Genomic DNA, 20,990 nt, shown 5'->3' with positions numbered 1-20,990 from the left:
ATCTGATTTGTGACTATGATACCGATGTACCAGCAATTATTGTATGCTGTTGGACCGAAATTAAGCCACTGCATTGGGCGTCGCTATACTCAGGTTAGCTTCTGCCCATATAAGCATATAATCACACTAGCATATAGCAAAAGATAGCAACAGCAGCAGCAAGAACAACCACACCTGAATGAGGCCCAATTTGCAGAGGAGCAGAGATTGGATCAAATCAAGAGGAGATGTTAAAGTGGGGATGATTCTTCTAAAGTGGTAGGTACAGTATGTAGAAATGCCTAGTGTTGCAGAGCAAAAACAATGTGTGGAGTGGGTTTATTGATATTTGACTTAGGGATGATGAGGGAACATGTACAGGAGCATTTCTTGCTGTGCAGAGGGCACAAGTCTATTTGCACTAAACGTAAGTACTTGGGTTTTTTTTACCAGAGGAAATTGATTCTCATACTATGAAATTAATCGAACGCTTTTGTGCCTTGCACTTGGTGAAGACTAGATGGGCCAAGTGGTTTTTATCTGCCGTCAAATTCTATGTTTCTAAGACAAACGTTTCTACTGTAGGTGCACCAATAGCTTTAAACACAAATGCTCCATATGTAACTAAGGCAATCATTATGCCTCTTCATTGTCATAATTAATTTAAGCAATAAATGTGGCTAAATAGAGCAATATTTTAGCATTAAAAAAAATCCATGCTGAATTAGGCCCTTAGTCCTTTATAGTGTATGCTACTTTCCATTATATTAAAATTATTTTTTAACAGAGTGGAGTAACAGCATCAGTGAGTGGACACAATATTTGTTCTGTAGGAAGATGTTTAATGCACACAGGTTGTAGAACTTTACACACAAAATTGAGCAGGTTAAGTGAACTACAAAAGCAAGAAAAAAATTATAAAATTCCCTGCATCATTTCCACATAAATTGGAAAATCAAAAGGAAAATTAAAATATTACATTGGGGATAACTCCATCCAAGGAGTAAGTTGTATAGCAGTGCCTTGCTGGTACTTGTTTTGGGGTTTTAACAAAATATGTATTAAAAGAAAAAAATTTCTTTGTCCAGTAAGGTTCCTAAAAATGGATATGTATCTTCATAGCACCTTATCTGTCCTTAGCTTATAAAAGTTGCTATGACCATTTTCTTGACTGCTTTTCACATAACCCTGGCATGACCATTAATGCTCTTGCCAGTCCATCCAGAGTACGGTAGGGTTTCTTGGCCACACTCATCGACCTTTTGAATCTCCATACGTATTACGAGGCATCGATACCATTTTTTCTTCACATGTAAATTTGCTGTCCCTCAAAATGCTGTACAAAACAAAGCCTGATGTTCGGAGGTCCTCACTGTGACATATTAGGTAAGGAATGTTGTCTATCCGCCGTTGGATATGTGCACTTCGCAGAAGTCCAGAGCAATGGCTGCTCACTTTTTCTAGTCTTCTGAGAACCAAGTGGGCTTTCCTAGAAAAGGTAAAAACACATAACATGTAATGAATTCCGTAGTCATTGAAATATCAAACAAACTAGACTGAGTTGCTTCACATTGCTTGTTGCTGAGTTACTAAAAGCATTCCCGTTAAATGTTTCTGAGATGTGACAGAAAAAACAGAAATACTGATATCAAAGGATAATTCCTCCTTTAGTGAATTACCCTTTATTAGACATGCTACATGGAACATAAACAGTACCTACTGGTGCTAGTGGACTAAGGGAGTCCTACAAACATGGAAGCTGTTTGCATTACTGCTGCATCTTTAGACACAGTAGTGGTACGAAAATATGCTACTGCTGTACGAGGTGTCTTGTATTAATAGACGCCTCCTCTATGCTTCTGTGATCTGCTGCTGTGTCTGAAGATGCAGCGGATCACTTGCATGCACATCGTCCATCAGGGTTACTCAGGATGGCCATGTATTCCAAGCAGCCGTGGCTAGGAAATCTGAAGATACAGACCCTACCCTCAGCCTGCCTACAAAATGTCCTTGTTTTGTATACCTCCCCATTGCTGCTCCCGCTCCACCATGCCAGATGGCCACATCATATCTATCATACTGCTTCTCTGGGGAATTGTGAGCGAGGTCGCAGAGATCAGCACACGCACAAATCAATAAACACATAAACAGTTTACATACAGTACAACTCTGAATTAGGCCATCTGTGCCCAACCAGTAGATGCATACATCTCTTAATCACTCGTAAATACTGTCATTATGTACGCAGGTTGCATGTGCAATTGCTCAAAATCACAAAAGCTGACTACATTCATAATTGCATGCAATGCTCAATCAGGCAATGTATATACAATATAAAAGACTAAACACCCCTTGTGCAAGATCCATGATGTTGCTAAAGAAGTTCACCAGCTCGGACCTTGCTAGTGTGCACAAAAAAAAACAGCCCATGTTGCTGAAAGTGCTAGGTCTCCCGCAGAGAACCATAGTGCTCCATGTAATACTACTGTGAAAATAAAAACACTGTGTGTATCATATAAAAACATTTCCCTGCACAAATCCACATTACCCATTTTATTGGGTTTATTGTAAAAAAAACCCCAGAACTGATAGACCTATTCAATCTCATACTCGTTGTGGCTCTTATTGGATCATGTTTTTGTCATTGTCAATGACCACAGATCCGTCAGTGATTTTATGACAAAGACATACGTTTTGTGCCTTGTCACTCAGAGATACTGTATCTCATTTCCATTAGGATAGAAGTGTTTCATTATAGACTAAAGGTCACTCAGAATCTCTTTGCATATATAGGGTTACTTTGTGCTCTAATGAGACAGCGCACACCACACTGTAATAAAGCTGCTAGAAGTCATCATCAAGGAAAAGATCGGTTGAATCACCCAGTGAGGGCCATAACTAGGGTGTACAAGCAGTGCCACTGTTTAAGGCACAAACAGTAGGAGGCTGCAAACTTGAAGATCTTGGTTCCATCAGCCGTGCTCTCTCATCATGATATAATCACATCACATGGGTAACGGTGGGGACAGGGTTGGGCACATTATCATCAATCTGCTACTGTCTTTTTACCCATCATACATACATATATATCAGTGACATGTGGTGAGGTGAGGCAGGTAAGGCAGAGCCTCTCCTGTCATACTAACGTGTACTCCAACATTTTGAATATATAAAATATATGAAAAAAAATACAAATAATATATAAGAAATATCTACTTCTAATCATTTTTATAGTCAAAACTCTGGAGTAAAAAGTTTTTGGCAGATGAGGCAGTGCCAATCTTTTCTTCACATATCAAACCTCACCAAGTTTCCAACAGTATATACTTCTGCACCTTGTATAATGCCCACAGGAACCCTTGGGCTCATATATTGTATGTAAATCTGACTCTGGTACTACCAAGTGCTCACAGCAAGTCCCTGATATATATACCCTTGATGAAGCCAATCTGATTAAACGCATTGGGCCTTCCCAGACAGCAACTCTCTAAAAAGATGAGCATCTCCCCTTTTCAAAAAACAAAGTGTTACTCTCTTTTTTCTTTCTTTTTTTTTTTTACATATTTTTTACTGCTTTCTGCCTTTTTTGCTATTACAATTTAATTTAATTTTAATTTACTTTAAATGTGTCACCTTTTATTGATTGATTGTCTAGGTTTGTCCGTTCTTAGTGTAATTCATTTATTCATTGCAATTTTAGCAACTTTATGTAATATACTTTTATTTGCTATATCTGTCTAAATAAATTCATGTTATACTTTTTATCTAATATGTGAGTCATAATTTTATGGAAATTGAGACACTTTAGGTCGCTTTTATACCCTATCCTCTGTTTCATACAGTATATATAAATTTGTTTAAAAATGTATGATAGAAACAAAACGATGAAACAAGCAAAACCACTCATGAAGTAAAAAAAAACTAATAATGATTAAAAATAAAAACAGAACTTCTAGTAAAGACAAACAAAAATAAAGAATGGAAACTTAAATTTGAAAAAAGATGACTACAATATCTGATGAAAATGTAAAAATTAATGAATATGGCAAAGAAAATATAGATAAAAATGAAGAATAAATAAAATAAAAAGTCACTAACAATATAAATGAAACTATACATGGTAATGGAAATAAATAAATAAATAAATATAGTATGAATAATATGTATAGAAAAATGCTCTATAAAATTACAATAAATATAGTAATAATGTGAAGTAATTATGCAGCTGGAGAATCAGTGCAGAGAAGAAAGCTTTGTTGAACCTGTCATATTTGGATCTGGAAAGTTTTAATGACCAGTTGCTGGAAATGAACGGTAAAACACCTGATCCTCATTCATTTAACTCCAGGCCTGTATAAACTGTTAATATGTTTAGGTCATCTCACCCACTCAGTGCCGTAACTAGGCATTTTAGAGCTGTGTGCAAGAAACGGCATTGGTGCCCCCCCCCTTAAGTGCGCGCCATAGGTGAGTGCAAAAAATGCAGGAGCATGGCTTCATAGGGAAGGGGTGTGGCCGCAAAATAATATCAATTCATACTACGGTGCACAGTAGTCTCCATTATTAAAATTATGCCGCACATTAGCGCCACTACACCAGGTAGATCCCCTTTTACACATTACGGCAGACAGTCCCCCTTTTTACACATTACGGCAGACAGCCTCACAGTCATAAGCACAGGCTCTTCCAGAGGCTCTGGATCTCTTCTCCTTCCTCCACCACACCAGCTCGGCAGATCCTCGCTGTGCAGCAGTGGGGGCAGGGCACAGGGCAGTGTGGGAGAGACGTCTGACGTCATCACGTGACGTCTCTCCCGAATTGCAGGGGAGAGGGGCCAAGCCAGTGTTCAGGCCAGGACTGCCGCTGGACCAATGAGAAGAGCAGCGCCCTGACACACACCTCAGCCGCAGTGCTGCCGGGACCTTACAGCAGCAGCGGCGGCTTCAGCGGGACACAGGTGGCCGGGCGGCGGCAGCTTCAGCGGGACACAGGTGGGCGGGCAGTGGTGGCTTCAGAGGGACACAGGCAGGTGGGTGGGCGGCGGCTTCAGCGGGACACAGGCAGTCGGGCAGGCGGCGGCTTTAGTGGGACACAGGCAGGCGGGCGGGCGGAGGCTTTAGCAGTGAGTCTAGACCCGGAGCTAGCGGCTGTGCTGATGTGATGCCCGATGGTGCGCCCTCAGTGCATTTGCGCTGTGGGCAAGACACCATCGGCACACCTAGTTACGGCTCTGCACTCACTGCAAGTTTTTTGACATTTGCTTGAACCAGACTGCATGAGAACTCCTTGAGCTGCTTATCTGTGAGTACATATAAACTAGTGCAACTACCCTTCTGTATCTGGACCACTTGGCTTTGGATGAATACACTTTGGGCTTTGGACCCCTGGCATTTTTTTGGACTTCGAATCTCTGACAGAAATACTTAAAAGTATAGATAATTATCATTATATCCATTCATTGTTGAAACCACCGTTACCTACTACTTCTGCAATTATCCAGTAAACAAATTCTAGACAAAAATATCTGTATTACTCCTGTATAATGTGCCAAAACTTTAAGATCACAGGGAGTATGTACTTTTCCTAGTTTCCCCTACTTGATGACTTTTGCGCATATTCCCAGATACTCACTTTTCTGCAACCTTTTACCTGATTCATGCATACAGCAGTGTTGTTGATACGTCTCCATAAAATTTCCATTAATTCCGGTGGGAAATGCACAATGATAATATTGTTCCTAGTTACTATTAGTTACCATTTTGTAATAGATAGCACCTATCCTTGTGTATCAATGGCTTCATTCCCTATATATTGTAAACTTGCAAACAGGGCCTTCCTACCTCTATGTCTGTCTGTTATTATCCAGTTTTGTGTTACCACTGTTGTTTCAACGGTAAAGCGCAATGGAATATGCTGCACTATATAAGAAACTGTTAATAAATAAATAATTTGATCCATCCAACCAAGAGATGATTTCCTGGACTGGACGATTACCATTACAGTCCCGGTGTATTTCATACTTACCAACATTTTAATCTCCTCTCCTGGAGAGGAGTAGCAGGTGGGTGGTGACAAGAAGCAGGTGGGGCCGAGCTAATTATGGCATTAAGCCCCAGCCACTCACTAGGACAAACCTGCGATTGGTCAATATTTGCTTAGAGGCTGAACTAAAATGATATGATAAGCATATAATCGCTTCATTCGGCTCCACCCCCTCCGGCGGTCCGCGATTTTGCCATATTTTTATACCCATTCTGTGGACTAGGAAGTGGCAGAATGCAGGAGGGGTGTCACGATCCGGGTATCTGGACGCCATTACTTACCCTTCAGATGCCTCCTAAGGCGGGCTCAGCGTTCCAGGACCGGATTCCGCTGTTCCTGAGTTTCCACATGCAGAGTGGTCTTTTCATCAGCCGCGGCCTCCGCTGTGCCCGCGTGGTTAAATGTGCATCTATCAGCCTGGCGTCTCCTGTCTCCGGTGGCCGGCGCCGCCATTACTGTTTCCCAGACCACATGGATTACAAACCAAACTTCCCTCCAAGTGTCTGCATGGGCGCAGCCATCTTGGATTCTGTCATCTGATCATTTCCACCAATCTGCTGTCTGTGTTGTTGATTTGCATAATTGCCTAGCCAACCCCTTCCTTGCTGCAGGTATAAGTAAGCTGTACCTGAGCAAGGAAGACGTCAGTGCTTTGGTTGTCAAACCTAGTTCCTGTTTGTCTCTCTTCTATGATTGTCTTCCAGGTTCCAGCTCCTGTCTCAAGACTTCCACCATAGAGACCCGCACCAGCATTCCACCTGCGGTGTAGCCTGACTCTCCAATCCATTGTGGATTCATCTGTTTCCAGCTACAACACTACCTGCTTCCAGCCTCAGCTTCCAGCAGAGTACAGCTTCCCTTAAAGGGCCGGTGTCCTTTCTACACTTTACCACTCTCCACCGGAATTATTATTTCTCCGCTCTCAAGTTCTACATTTCAGTTCACATTTCATCGCTCCCAAAGTTCATTTATTATTTAACTGGTTCCAGCCAGTATCCACTCCGTGCTAACAACAGTCTGGTTCCAGCCAGTATCCACAGCAGCTGTTTTACCTTCAGCAACCCAGCTCTTCCTGGAACACCAGCTGGTACAATCTTGGGTTATCTTCATTGCTACAGCCAGGCCTGGTAAGGACTTTCCATCTAGAAGATCATAAGAACTATCTCACACTACCAGTGCCCTGTGGCTCCTGCCATGCTGTAGTACTCAGGAACTGTATTTATTCTTTGCTGACTTTTACGTTTTCTTTTATTGCTGCTGTGATGCGGAGTTGTCATAATAAACATCATTGACTTTTATCTAAGTTGTCGTGGTCACGCCTTCGGGCAGTTATTATTCATGTTACTTACATGTCCAGGGGTCTGATACAACCTCCCAGGTTCCGGTACATCTCAGCCCCTACAACTGAGGCTGCCTCCCGTCAGCTCAGGCCCTCAGTTGTGACAGTAAGCACTGAACTAATGAATCCAGCCGGAGACCAGGATCAAGCGGCCAGGCCGATGCAAGAACTGGCAGCCCGACTAGAACATCAGGAGGCTGCACAGGGCCACATCATCCGCTGTCTCCAGGATCTCTCTACTCGGCTGGATGGGATTCAGACAACTCTCCGTGGATCAGGCGCGTCTGGTGCGTCAACCACAGTGACTCCAGCTATAACCCCACCCACCTTACCCATTTCTGCTCCACGTCTTCATCTTCCAACGCCAGCAAAATTTGACGGATCTCCAAGATTCTGCAGGGGATTTCTCAACCAGTGTGAGATTCAGTTTGAGCTACAACCTGGCAATTTTCCCAGTGACCGTACAAAAATTGCCTACATTATTTCTCTTCTCAGTGGCTCAGCCCTTGATTGGGCATCACCGTTATGGGAGAGGTCCGACACCCTGCTATCTTCTTACACTGCATTTGTGTCAACATTCAGGCGCATCTTCGACGAGCCAGGCCGGGTAACTTCAGCTTCGTCTGAGATTCTCCGTTTACGCCAGGAATCACGTACTGTAGGACAATATCTTATACAGTTCCAGATCCTGGCATCCGAACTGTCATGGAACGACGAGGCCCTGTATGCTGCATTCTGGCATGGTTTATCCGAGCGTATTAAAGATGAGTTAGCTACCAGAGACTTACCCTCCAAGTTAGATGAGCTAATCTCACTTTGTACGAAAGTTGACTTACGTTTCAGAGAGAGAGCAACTGAGCGTGGAAGATCATCCGCTCCAAAATCTTCTACTCCTCCTCCTCGCCAACTGTCACCAACTACAGATGAACCCATGCAAATTGGCCGTTCCCGTTTAACTCCTGCTGAGCGCCGAAGACGTCTCTCCGAGTTTCTCTGTCTGTATTGTGCAGCTCCGTCTCACACCATTAATGCCTGTCCCAAACGTCCGGGAAACTCCAAATCCTAGCTCGCCAAGGAGAGGGCCGGCTAGGAGTAATGATCTCCTCTCCATCTCCTCAAGATTGTAACCTCCCAGTCTCGCTTCAAGTTGCTCAACGTTATCAGAACGTCATTGCCCTCCTGGATTCCGGAGCAGCTGGGAACTTTATTACTGAAGCCTATGTTAAACGGTGGTCCCTACCCACCGAGAGACTTCCTTCGTCCTTTTCCTTAACTGCTGTGGATGGCAGTAAAATTTTTGATACAGTTATTTCTCTAAGGACTCTACCAGTTCGTCTGAGAGTGGGAGTTCTTCATTCCGAACTTATTTCATTTTTAGTGATTCCAAGAGCCACACATCCTGTGGTCCTGGGCCTTCCATGGCTCCGTCTTCACAATCCTACAATTGATTGGACGACTACGCAAATCCTGGCATGGGGTTCCTCCTGTACTAAGACATGTTTGTTTAAAGTGTTGCCTGTCTGTTCTTCCTCCCCCAGGTCGTCTGATGTTCCACCTCCTCCATATCAAGATTTCACGGATGTGTTCAGTAAAGCTTCTGCTGATATCCTTCCTCCTCATAGAGAATGGGACTGCCCGATTGATCTCGTTCCAGGGAAGGTTCCACCTCGAGGCCGAACTTATCCGTTGTCTCTCCCCGAGACACATTCTATGGAGGAATACATTAAAGAGAACCTAGCAAAGGGGTTCATTCGACCTTCTTCTTCTCCAGCCGGCGCAGGCTTCTTTTTTGTAAAGAAGAAAGATGGTGGTCTGCGGCCGTGCATCGACTACAGAGGTTTGAACGACATTACCATCAAGAACCGCTATCCTTTACCCCTGATTACTGAGCTCTTTGACAGAGTTAGCGGAGCTACCATCTTTACAAAGCTGGACCTGAGAGGTGCATACAATCTCATCCGGATCCGTGAGGGTGACGAGTGGAAGACCGCATTTAACACCCGTGACGGACATTATGAGTACCTCGTCATGCCCTTCGGATTGAGCAATGCTCCAGCTGTCTTCCAGCATTTCGTCAATGAGATCTTCAGAGACATTCTATACCGTCATGTCGTGGTCTATCTAGATGATATCCTCATTTTTGCCAACGATTTAGAGGAACATCGTTTCTGGGTAAAGGAGGTTCTGTCCCGTCTCCGTGTCAATCATCTCTACTGCAAATTAGAGAAATGCGTCTTTGAAGTCAAGTCCATTCCGTTTCTAGGGTACATTGTGTCCGGTTCCGGACTAGAGATGGATCCTGAGAAGCTACAAGCAATCCAGAATTGGCCGGTACCCTTAACCCTCAAAGGGGTCCAGAGGTTCTTAGGGTTCGCCAATTATTACCGAAAGTTTATACGAGACTTTTCCACCATTGTGGCGCCTATTACTGCTTTCACCAAGAAGGGTGCTAACCCGTCCAAGTGGTCTGAAGAAGCCATGCAAGCTTTTCATCTTTTAAAACAGAGGTTCATCTCTGCACCTGTCCTGAAACAGCCTGACATCGACTCTCCTTTCATCTTAGAGGTGGATGCCTCCTCCGTTGGAGTAGGAGCGGTGTTATCTCAGAGGGCTAAAGATGGTCATTTACATCCTTGCAGTTTCTTCTCACGGAAGTTCTCCCCAGCGGAGCGCAACTATGCCATTGGCGACCAGGAGTTGCTAGCCATCAAGCTCGCTCTAGAGGAGTGGAGATATCTGTTGGAGGGAGCTTCTCATTCAATCACCATCCTTACAGACCACAAGAACCTTCTATATCTAAAAGGCGCACAATGTCTCAACCCTCGTCAGGCCAGATGGGCACTTTTCTTTTCCAGGTTCGACTTTAAACTCCAGTTCTGTCCGGGCTCTCAGAATCGCAAGGCCGATGCCCTTTCCCGCTCATGGGAGCAAGAAAATGAGTCAGAGTCTTCAGACAAGCATCCTATTATAAATCCGTTGGCATTCTCCACGGTAGGGATGGACTCTACGCCCCCATCAGGGAAAAGTTTTGTGAAGCCGACACTAAGGAAGAAGCTCATGCATTGGGCCCATGCTTCCCGTTTTGCCGGACATACAGGTATCCAAAAAACCCTGGAGTTTATCTCTAGGTCCTATTGGTGGCCAACTCTGAAAAAGGACGTTTTGGAGTTTATTGCATCTTGCCCAAAGTGTGCTCAACATAAAGTATCCCGCCAGTCGCCTGCGGGGCAACTGGTTCCACTATCTGTTCCCCGTCGACCATGGACCCATTTGTCGATGGATTTTATTACAGATTTGCCCATGTGCAACAAGTTCAATACCATCTGGGTGGTAGTTGACCGGTTCACCAAGATGGCACACTTCATTCCTCTCACCGGTCTTCCGTCAGCTTCCAAGTTGGCTCAAGTATTCATACAAGAGATCTTCCGACTCCACGGTCTTCCAGAAGAAATTATCTCAGATCGAGGAGTTCAATTCACAGCCAAATTCTGGCGAAGTTTATGTCAAGTCCTCCAAGTCAAGTTAAAGTTTTCCACGGCTTACCATCCTCAGACCAATGGTCAAACTGAGAGGGTGAATCAGGACTTGGAGGCCTTCCTCCGCATCTATGTGTCCTCCTCTCAAGATGACTGGGTTCAATTACTTCCCTGGGCCGAGTTCTGTCATAACAACCAGTATCATTCTTCATCTTCCTCAACACCATTCTTCACCAACTTTGGATTCCACCCTAAAGTCCCTGAGTTCCAACCGCTTCCAGCAACTTCTGTTCCCGCAGTGGATATCACCTTGCATCAGTTTGCCAATATCTGGAAGAGCGTACGATCAGCTCTGCTCAAGGCATCGTTCAGGTACAAGAAGTTTGCGGATAAGAAGCGTCGAGCAGTTCCTGCTCTCAAGGTGGGTGATCGGGTATGGTTATCCACGAAGAATTTGAGGTTAAGAGTTCCCAGTATGAAGTTTGCACCTCGCTACATCGGTCCTTTTAAAATTGATCAAGTCATCAATCCTGTTGCTTACAGACTCCAGTTGCCTCCCTTCTTAAAAATACCCAGGACATTCCATGTTTCCCTGTTGAAACCGCTAATCTTGAATCGGTTTCATTCCTCACTTCCACCAACTCCGAAAGTCCAAACTCAACGAGGCGTTGAGTATGAAGTGGCCAAGATCCTGGACTCACGTCACCGTTACGGTCAACTTCAGTATCTCATTGACTGGAAGGGCTATGGTCCTGAAGAACGCTCTTGGACCAATGCCTCTGACGTCCATGCTCCTGCCTTGGTCCGAAATTTCCACGCAAAGTTTCCTTTAAAGCCTAAGAAGTGTCCTGGGGCCACTCCTAAAGGGGGGGGTGCTGTCACGATCCGGGTATCTGGACGCCATTACTTACCCTTCAGATGCCTCCTAAGGCGGGCTCAGCGTTCCAGGACCGGATTCCGCTGTTCCTGAGTTTCCACATGCAGAGTGGTCTTTTCATCAGCCGCGGCCTCCGCTGTGCCCGCGTGGTTAAATGTGCATCTATCAGCCTGGCGTCTCCTGTCTCCGGTGGCCGGCGCCGCCATTACTGTTTCCCAGACCACATGGATTACAAACCAAACTTCCCTCCAAGTGTCTGCATGGGCGCAGCCATCTTGGATTCTGTCATCTGATCATTTCCACCAATCTGCTGTCTGTGTTGTTGATTTGCATAATTGCCTAGCCAACCCCTTCCTTGCTGCAGGTATAAGTAAGCTGTACCTGAGCAAGGAAGACGTCAGTGCTTTGGTTGTCAAACCTAGTTCCTGTTTGTCTCTCTTCTATGATTGTCTTCCAGGTTCCAGCTCCTGTCTCAAGACTTCCACCATAGAGACCCGCACCAGCATTCCACCTGCGGTGTAGCCTGACTCTCCAATCCATTGTGGATTCATCTGTTTCCAGCTACAACACTACCTGCTTCCAGCCTCAGCTTCCAGCAGAGTACAGCTTCCCTTAAAGGGCCGGTGTCCTTTCTACACTTTACCACTCTCCACCGGAATTATTATTTCTCCGCTCTCAAGTTCTACATTTCAGTTCACATTTCATCGCTCCCAAAGTTCATTTATTATTTAACTGGTTCCAGCCAGTATCCACTCCGTGCTAACAACAGTCTGGTTCCAGCCAGTATCCACAGCAGCTGTTTTACCTTCAGCAACCCAGCTCTTCCTGGAACACCAGCTGGTACAATCTTGGGTTATCTTCATTGCTACAGCCAGGCCTGGTAAGGACTTTCCATCTAGAAGATCATAAGAACTATCTCACACTACCAGTGCCCTGTGGCTCCTGCCATGCTGTAGTACTCAGGAACTGTATTTATTCTTTGCTGACTTTTACGTTTTCTTTTATTGCTGCTGTGATGCGGAGTTGTCATAATAAACATCATTGACTTTTATCTAAGTTGTCGTGGTCACGCCTTCGGGCAGTTATTATTCATGTTACTTACATGTCCAGGGGTCTGATACAACCTCCCAGGTTCCGGTACATCTCAGCCCCTACAACTGAGGCTGCCTCCCGTCAGCTCAGGCCCTCAGTTGTGACAAGGGGTGCCCACTCTTCCAGGGCTGTGGGGAACTACTCGAGAAACCAGTGTCTCCCGCAGAATCTGGGAGAGTAGGTAAATATGGTGTATTTCCAGAATAGTGGTTGCCAGAACACAGGTAAGGCTTTATATTTTATAGTATCTCTTTAATCTCTTCCAAAGATAAGAAAATGAATTCAGCCCTTAGTACCTGAGACACTAACGCACAGCTATGTAGTAGTATGTGAGCCCACTCAGCTATTGCACTTACAGTACCTGTAACAGAGGGACAATTAATAACTGTATTGTTCATGCATTGCATGACAACAAAAAAGGAGATATTAATAAATCCCTTCGTTTTTAATATATTTCTTTCCCAGTCCATTGCATTTTGTTAGTGAGGTTTATGGCCACGACGGGAAGGTGGGGGAGGGAGTGTTTTCATGGTTGAAGCCAGAAGAAGCATCTGCCCTGGGTACAGGAAATCCAGGAATTATAGGGGGTGCACGGTTCATATACTTTTTTTTAAATATAACTTATTTGGCCTCTTCTATGTTTATGAAGAGTTAGGCATTTGCTTTCCTCTAATCCTCCTCCAAGCAGCTAAAGCCTGAAGAGTCAGCCTCTGTCATCCTGTATTTTCTGTGACCTGCAGACAGTGATTACTTCCAGGACTAGGTTAGCAAAAAAGATGCATATTCTAAGCACAGAAGTTACTATTAAGTTACTGCAGACTGAAATATGTAATTCACCAAGGATATATAAAATCCCACAATTATTCAAACTTTTCTTACCTTTATTTACATTTATATTTTATACTTGTTTAAGATTGTATGACTATTGTTAGAATCTTAATAATTGGTTTAAACTAAACTGATAGTTTATACTTCTTATTTTGCATGTTTTTATTTCTGTAGATGCATTTGTATCCTTCAGCCTGACAACCCCGCCAGTATACATGAAGCGGCCATCTGGATTTAGACAATTAACACTTCTATAAAAACACAGAGAAACTATTCCTAATTCCGAGTTCCAAGTGATCCACAAGACTAGCCAAGAAAGGAATCCTCTCCATCAAGGGACTGTGAAGAAAAACAGTAGAAAAGAATTATGAGATGCAATTGAGAGCATAAAGTCTACCTCTGACGAAGAACTGTGTTTGGCTTGAAAAGTGTGGGGTCCTTCCATTAACTCTGACATGGCCACAACCTGTCTCTATAACCTTAAGTGACCCTAACTCCTGCTGCTAGTCACATCAACTTGCCTCAGGTCCTGATTCAGAGAAGTACGCAAAGATGATGTTCCACGGAACTGAGTGATTATTGGCAGGCTGCGCAACTGTGCATGCATCAAGGTGCTGTTGTGAATCCGCATACAATGATAATTGCTTCACAAAGTGATTGACAAGGAAATGACCGTTCAGGGGCGTTAACATGGTGTAAGTGGGGAGTGGTTGTTAAAATGCAGACGTGTCAGGGGCGTTTTTCAGGTCATCTATATGATGTCAGCCACGAGCCCTAATGTACAAAAACAGGGCGTCTGCGTGACTACTGCAGTGTCCAGTCTGCATAACCATAGATCTACCCTTCAAAGCCATGTTCCTTGTTCTTGTGTATAGGCTGCATATGTGTACACAATTGCAAATGAGTTGCAGTAGCTCCGGTGGGCCTCAGCTACACTTGATACCTGCAGTTTCGTTGCGTAGAAAATCGCACTTGCAGCTGCACTAGCATCTATCTCTGAATAAGGACCTTAGACTATAGCACAGAATGAGCTCTCTGATATGAGATTATAGCTATACCTGTGATATGGATGTTTAAGGCGTTAACTACAATGTGTGTTATTTAACGTTATGTTTAAAAATCTAAAATGTGAATAGTATTACACTATCATGTGGCTCTTGTAATATCCATTAAAGCTACCTAAAGGCACTCGTCAAATGTAAATAACTGAAAAATTTAACACATCCACAGTAAAGAAGTTATAGTAGTAATAGTAGTATAACTGGATCTCAATACCTGAAGAAATAGAGCTGATAGAAGGGCATCTGCATTGATAGAGATTGACACTGACTGGCTTAATAAAGGAGCTTAATAAGCATGTCCTTATTCCCAAAGGTCAAGGTCATGGGGCCCAGAGCTCAGAGGGGCCCACCCTCCCTGTCATGGTTACATATTATAGACATTTTTCACCAATGGGTAGTACATAGGGACCCTTACAAACGTTACCTTACAGTCTATAATATATCTTGTTATGCCTTTGGACCTGCTCATTGTAATGTGATATAAAATGAACTGGGGGCATAATAATCTTCATACTGTAATATAAACTAGGGCACTGTAATGTGGCACAATATGAAGTGGAGGCACTATAGTGTGTGGCATAATATGAGCTGGGAACACTGTATTTCATAATGTGAATTGGGGGTACTGTGCCCTAAAATGTGACAATTTGTCAAATACAGCACTACTTTGGTTCATAAAATAAACTAGAGCACTATGTTTCAGAAAATGAACTAGGGCACTATTATGGGGCCTAAAATTATCAACTGCTGCGGAGAGGTGTCTCTAGAAACATTGGGACATGTGCCTTTTCAAATTGCTGCTATGGACCCCACAAAGTTCTGGCTATACCCTGGTCATGGCCATTACTGCGGGAAGCCAGCACACACCATAAATTCCAGCTTGGGCCAACAATCATAAAGGCAGAACTGGTTATAGTGTAGGCAGAGGCCAATACCAAATCTATTACAGTATAAGCAAAATACAGGGATAGGTAGAACTGTTCCAATAAGAAAGTAAAAATAGCAGATCTCCTGTATTAGATGGTGGCACTTGGGGGATTATTCAGAGATTAACGCAGATCGCTGCATACGCAACCAGATCTGTGTTCATCTCTGCACATGCAGGGGGCCGCCCAGCACAGGACAAGGCTGCCCAGCCTTGGGGATTCGACCACACTACGCATGCACAGTTTGCCGCCATCGGCACGCTACACTGAGGGACGCTAATGCGGCCGGGTCTGAATGTATCCCTTAGTACCACAGCAGCAAGTAACGAATACAAAAATCTAGTAGAGTGGTGCAAATAGACCACAGCTAGTTTTATTGGGCATTCACTAACAGGACAAAAATATACAAAATCAAAAATGAATCATATCCTGTCTAGCTCTAATTATAATCATTCAGTAAATTTCATCTCAACATATAGGTAACCTGGACAGCCTACATGCACAAGAGTTATACACAGGAAGGATGCCCCATTTACAAAAAAAATGGCGTCTCACTCAACCAAGCTTCCTTACTTCTCTCCCTAGGTAAGGAGACACAGACAGTAGGCTGTCACAGCCTTTTATTCAGACCTCACAGCTGCAGCATGCTAACGAGAGTTTCCATGGGTTGGGAGTCCAGAGGACTTGAAGTGGGCCAAAGGAATGAAGATCCTCCCTCTCCCGGCCATTCACTCCAGGGACCCTTAAATCAACTCTTACTTGAGCCAAACATACTGTCTTTCCAACACACTTTAACATTGTCCCGTAGCTTAAAAGACATAAGATAGAAACATGTGATGCACATATGTACCATATACTGCATTCCCAGTGCATCTCCAACAAACTGTGAATGCAAGCATGTCAGGAAGGTAACATGTGTGGTTTTCGTGCTGAATACTGGCTAAGAGCAGAAATGGGAATCACATTGTACCGTCATTGAAAAACAACCTTTTCTGATACATACTGTTCAGTAATATTCAAATAAACTTCAAGGGGTGGAGAATGCAAATGTAGTAGAAGCTTCTAAACTTTCACATGGTTGTATCACCATTTTTTTTATCTTTGCTAAATGACTTGGCTTATCAGTGATGACAGGAATCTACAGTAATTGTCAGTGTACAGTATATGGGACCTTTATCTGGGAAACTAGTTAGTTGAATCCTTTTACCACCTCTCTATGGCAGTTTAAAAATCTAATACTAATTACTACACACACATAAGTTTATTCTCCGAAAGGCAGATATAACATGAGAAAAATGATTTTATAGATGCTCTCAATTTGAACTTGTGTGTGCAAGGTCTGGGGTTTAAAGAATTATTTCCAATTTGTATGTCATCTTATCCGCTCTACCCACAGAAAACGTCTTTATATGTATATGAGACACTGAGATATGACCTTTACTTTATAAAACATATTACATTATACCCCTATTACCTGCAAACCATCTCTCTTCTTTGTTCTGATCAAGCATGTCGAAACATTCACGGGAACAAATCAATAATAATCATAACTTGCCCCTCCTGCAGTCCTGCATCATCTCTCTGCTGTCATACAGTGACTGGCTGTCAGCACTCTGATTGGTGGAATGCTCCAACCATCCACCAATTGGCATACTGTCAGCCATTCACTGTCTGGCTGTAGGCTGGGTGGCAGATAGAGAATGCTGCCTTGCCACTCTGATTCTGTGAGCAACATCAACCGCTCCACAGGCACTAGAATTGTGGGGCCTTGGGTAGCTGCCGTGAGCCTATACAGTTCATTAAGAAGGCCCTGGTGCAATCAATTCCAAAATTCAAAACTCAACTCAGCATCGGATGAATAATGTTTTGACCACTGCCTGTTGTCTACTATGTATCTATGGGAAAGACAATGGGGACTTTTTTTCCAGTAAAACACGTAAAAAACATAGAATTGCTTACTGCGAGTTTTTAAAATGATACACCGATCTTTAACAATGGGCGGGGTGTAATGCCTCCTATAATCGGCGGCCCTGTGGTATGCCTGCCAAACTCTTACTATATTACTAGTATTACTCAAAATATTAAGAGGTGCTATCATGCTGAAGCTTTTAATACTATGTTGGATGAAGAGAAAAGCTGATGCACACTACTAGCACTAAGAGTATAAATAATGTAAATAAACCCTCACAATTAACATGGAGTACTGTATAAGTGACATTTAGCATACATTTGTGCACATATGTTGGCCCATGCACCACGATCAGGTGACTTAATTTCACATGGGTCCCTAACTTCTCTAATACTAATGTAAATTGATGAACTTCACTTATACTTATACTCCATGTTAATTATGAGGGTTTATTTATATTATTTATACTATCAGTGTTCTTAGTGCTAGTAGTGTGCATCAGCTTTTTTCTTCCTGTTACGTTTTTTTAAAGGGGCAATAACTTACAAGGCAAAACCATGCCTTGTAAGTGACTGCCCCTCTAAAAAAAAGTCAGAGGTCGGCCAGAATCCTGCATGTCAGCAGAACTCAGGTGGCATTACATATCGCCCAATGTTTGGACATTTTGTAAGATGAATATTGTATTATGTGATAATTTTCATGCATTGTCGATATGGTGTTGTTGTTATAGATCAGCAAATGACCATTTACTCGAAAATTGTCCCTTTCTACTTTTATGATTTATCTTTCTTCTTTTGTATTAAAATTGATTCAATAACAAATACGTAGTCCTGAAACTATAAATAAGATATTTAAAATGTATAAAAAAAAACGCTAGACACCAAAGCTACCACATTTATTAGTTAAAAGTAAATATATTTTCAAGTCATAATTAGAAAAAATGGTAAACACGGGAACTGGGCATATTATGTCATCAGTATAAATACAGTACTGTATTTTAGCATTATAACAGGTACATTTTTTCTCATGTATGTGTCTTTTGATTAGACCACTTTTTTGTACTATAAACTTTTTGAAAATAACATTGCATTGTACATTTCAAAGTTCATTTACAATTTATTGAATGTAATATCCTGAAAATTTACATTTTGATGATCATTCCCATGAGAACAAATCCTGTTAAGTATCTTAAATTCTGTCAAACTATTTTAGCTATAGTTTTTATTTCGGTAGTTCTAAAAAATCAGTCTCTAGCACTCAGATTCAGTGCAATGCATAATGTATTTTATGAAGTATATTAAGATTACCAGAAGTGAGTCAGATGTACAGAAAAGAAAAGGTGTGATGTAAATGTAAAAAAAAAAAAAATGACCTATGAAATCATAGAAGGGACTGCAAGTCAAACCATGGATGAGACGGTCATGGCAGGACAGAGAAATTAGGGTGTTTGGGAAGAGGAGAGCTGCTGCTTTGTAACTCTTTCCAATACACTGTTGCGATAGGAAAAGGAGGGCCACATGGAAAGGAAAGAAAGTCTGCTCAAGCCCAAACATCTGGAAACAATTTTATTCTTTGAGAATAACATATAAGCAGTCATTTAGTATGTTTCCTAGACCCTAATATTTGTGTTTAGCTATAGTGAAGATCAGGCGGACAGAGTGACAAGCGTACAATGAAAATCTCTAGCAGTTGGTATTGTTAAAATAACAAAAAAAGCCCTCTTTAGTGGAACTGCAGTCAATATATCTTTCAGCAAAACATTAAGGAAAAAGTTTTAAAGATTACAAAGTTTACGGTATAAGTAAAATTAAGAGTGTTACAATGAGTAACAGCTGGTGACAATAGGCTGTGACTAGGTATAGTACAGCAGGAATGAAGTCTCAATGGGTTCCTACATTATCATCAGCAGTATTGAGGAAAAATGGACAGAGATGAAAGTAAATTGAGTATTTCTATTTATTTCAATGAAGTGAGAACAGAAGAAATGTGTATATTTGCCTGTATGCAGAACTATACTTAACTAGCAATGTGAACACCCTGGTTTGCTATAAAACATCATCAGTAAGTTGCACCTACTCTGTACTAGAAGCAAAAACGGCCTATTTTTGCTTTCATCCAAGCAGGCATGATCCGCATGGCAAACCTTTGCTGTACTTTATCAACATGAGAACGCGCAGTTACATATCTTCTGTCATAAGTATAGATGTGATCACACTTTGTACGATTCTGTACCTCCCATGCTTGTGTGTGCACGGTTTCCATGTTCCACAAAACACATTCCACAAACAATTTACCATCACCCCAAAGTGATTAGCCCAAGTTTATAAAAACTAGCGAGGTTACTTGCTGTACAAAAACAAACAAAAAGGAAAATACTGTATGGCATAAACATTACTATAGGTTTTTTTGCTGTGTCTGTACTGAGTTTATTTGACCTGCACTGTTATTTTGTATGTATATACATCAACATCTGAATAACAAACATTGGGGGTCATTCCGAATTGATCACTAGCTGCTTTAGTTCGCTGTGCAGTGATCAGGCAAAAAAACGGCACTTCTGCACATGCGTATGCGGCGCAATGTGCACGCGCGTCGAACTGTTTCAACGAACGTTGTAGTTTCACACAAGGTCTAGCAAAGCTTTTCAGTCGCACTGTTGACCGCAGAGTGATTGACAGGAAGAGGGCGTTTCTGGGTGTCAACTGACCATTTTTAGGGAGTGTTCGAAAAAACGCAGGCGTGGCTGGCAGAACGCATGGCGTGTTCGTGACGTCAAAACAGAAACTGAACAGTCTGAAGTGGTCGCAAGCGCTGAGTAGGTCTGAAGCTACTCTGAATCTACACAAAACTATTTTGTAGCCGCTCTGCAATCCTTTCGTTCACACTTCTGCTAAGCTAAAACACGCTCTCAGTGGGAGGCGGCATAGCGTTTGCACCAGTGACGTGCAGTGGGGTGAGGCAGGTGAGGCAGAGCCTTTCCTGTCATACTAACGTTTGTGCCAGAGTTTTGACTGCGTAAAGTATAAGAAAAATGCAAAGAATATGTTAGAAATATCTTCTTTGCATTATTCTAATAATTTTTATAGCCAAAACTCTGGAGTAAAAAGTCTATGGCCTGCCTAACTTTTACGCTCATCTCTGATCAAAACTCACCACATTTTTAGGAGTTTATACTGCTGCACCTGTGTATAATGCCCACATGTACGTTTTGGCTCATATATTGCATGTATATCTGGCTCTGGTGCTAGACAGTGCCTCCTGAGCTATTTAGCTCATTGAACATCCCTGGTTTGCACGGCTGCTAAAAACTGCTAGCGAGCGAACAACTCGGAATGACCCCCATAGGGCCTTATTCAGGGTTGTCAGCAAACTAGAGAAAGCACACTAATGGGCAATACCATGTTGAAGGTGGGGCAGATGTAACATGTGCAGAGAGATTTAGATTTGAGTGGGGTGTTTTT

The 20,990-nt window shown here is 42.6% G+C and overlaps 1 protein-coding gene across 1 annotated transcript in view; it reads right to left on the bottom strand.

Moving 5' to 3' along the window:
- Positions 1-800: 800 nt before the first annotated feature.
- Positions 801-20,990, bottom strand: part of ASTN2 (astrotactin 2) — a 1,124,462-nt gene continuing 1,104,272 nt past the window's right edge. The window contains exon 22 of the mRNA XM_063936906.1: positions 801-1,468. Coding sequence (XP_063792976.1) covers positions 1,231-1,468 — 238 coding nt within the window. The 3' untranslated portion in view covers positions 801-1,230. The remainder of the gene's footprint in view (positions 1,469-20,990) is intronic.

This window comes from Pseudophryne corroboree, chromosome 8 (genome assembly GCF_028390025.1).
Source record: "Pseudophryne corroboree isolate aPseCor3 chromosome 8, aPseCor3.hap2, whole genome shotgun sequence".
Lineage (NCBI taxonomy): Eukaryota > Metazoa > Chordata > Amphibia > Anura > Myobatrachidae > Pseudophryne > Pseudophryne corroboree.
This window is presented reverse-complemented; position numbering and strand designations above follow the sequence as displayed.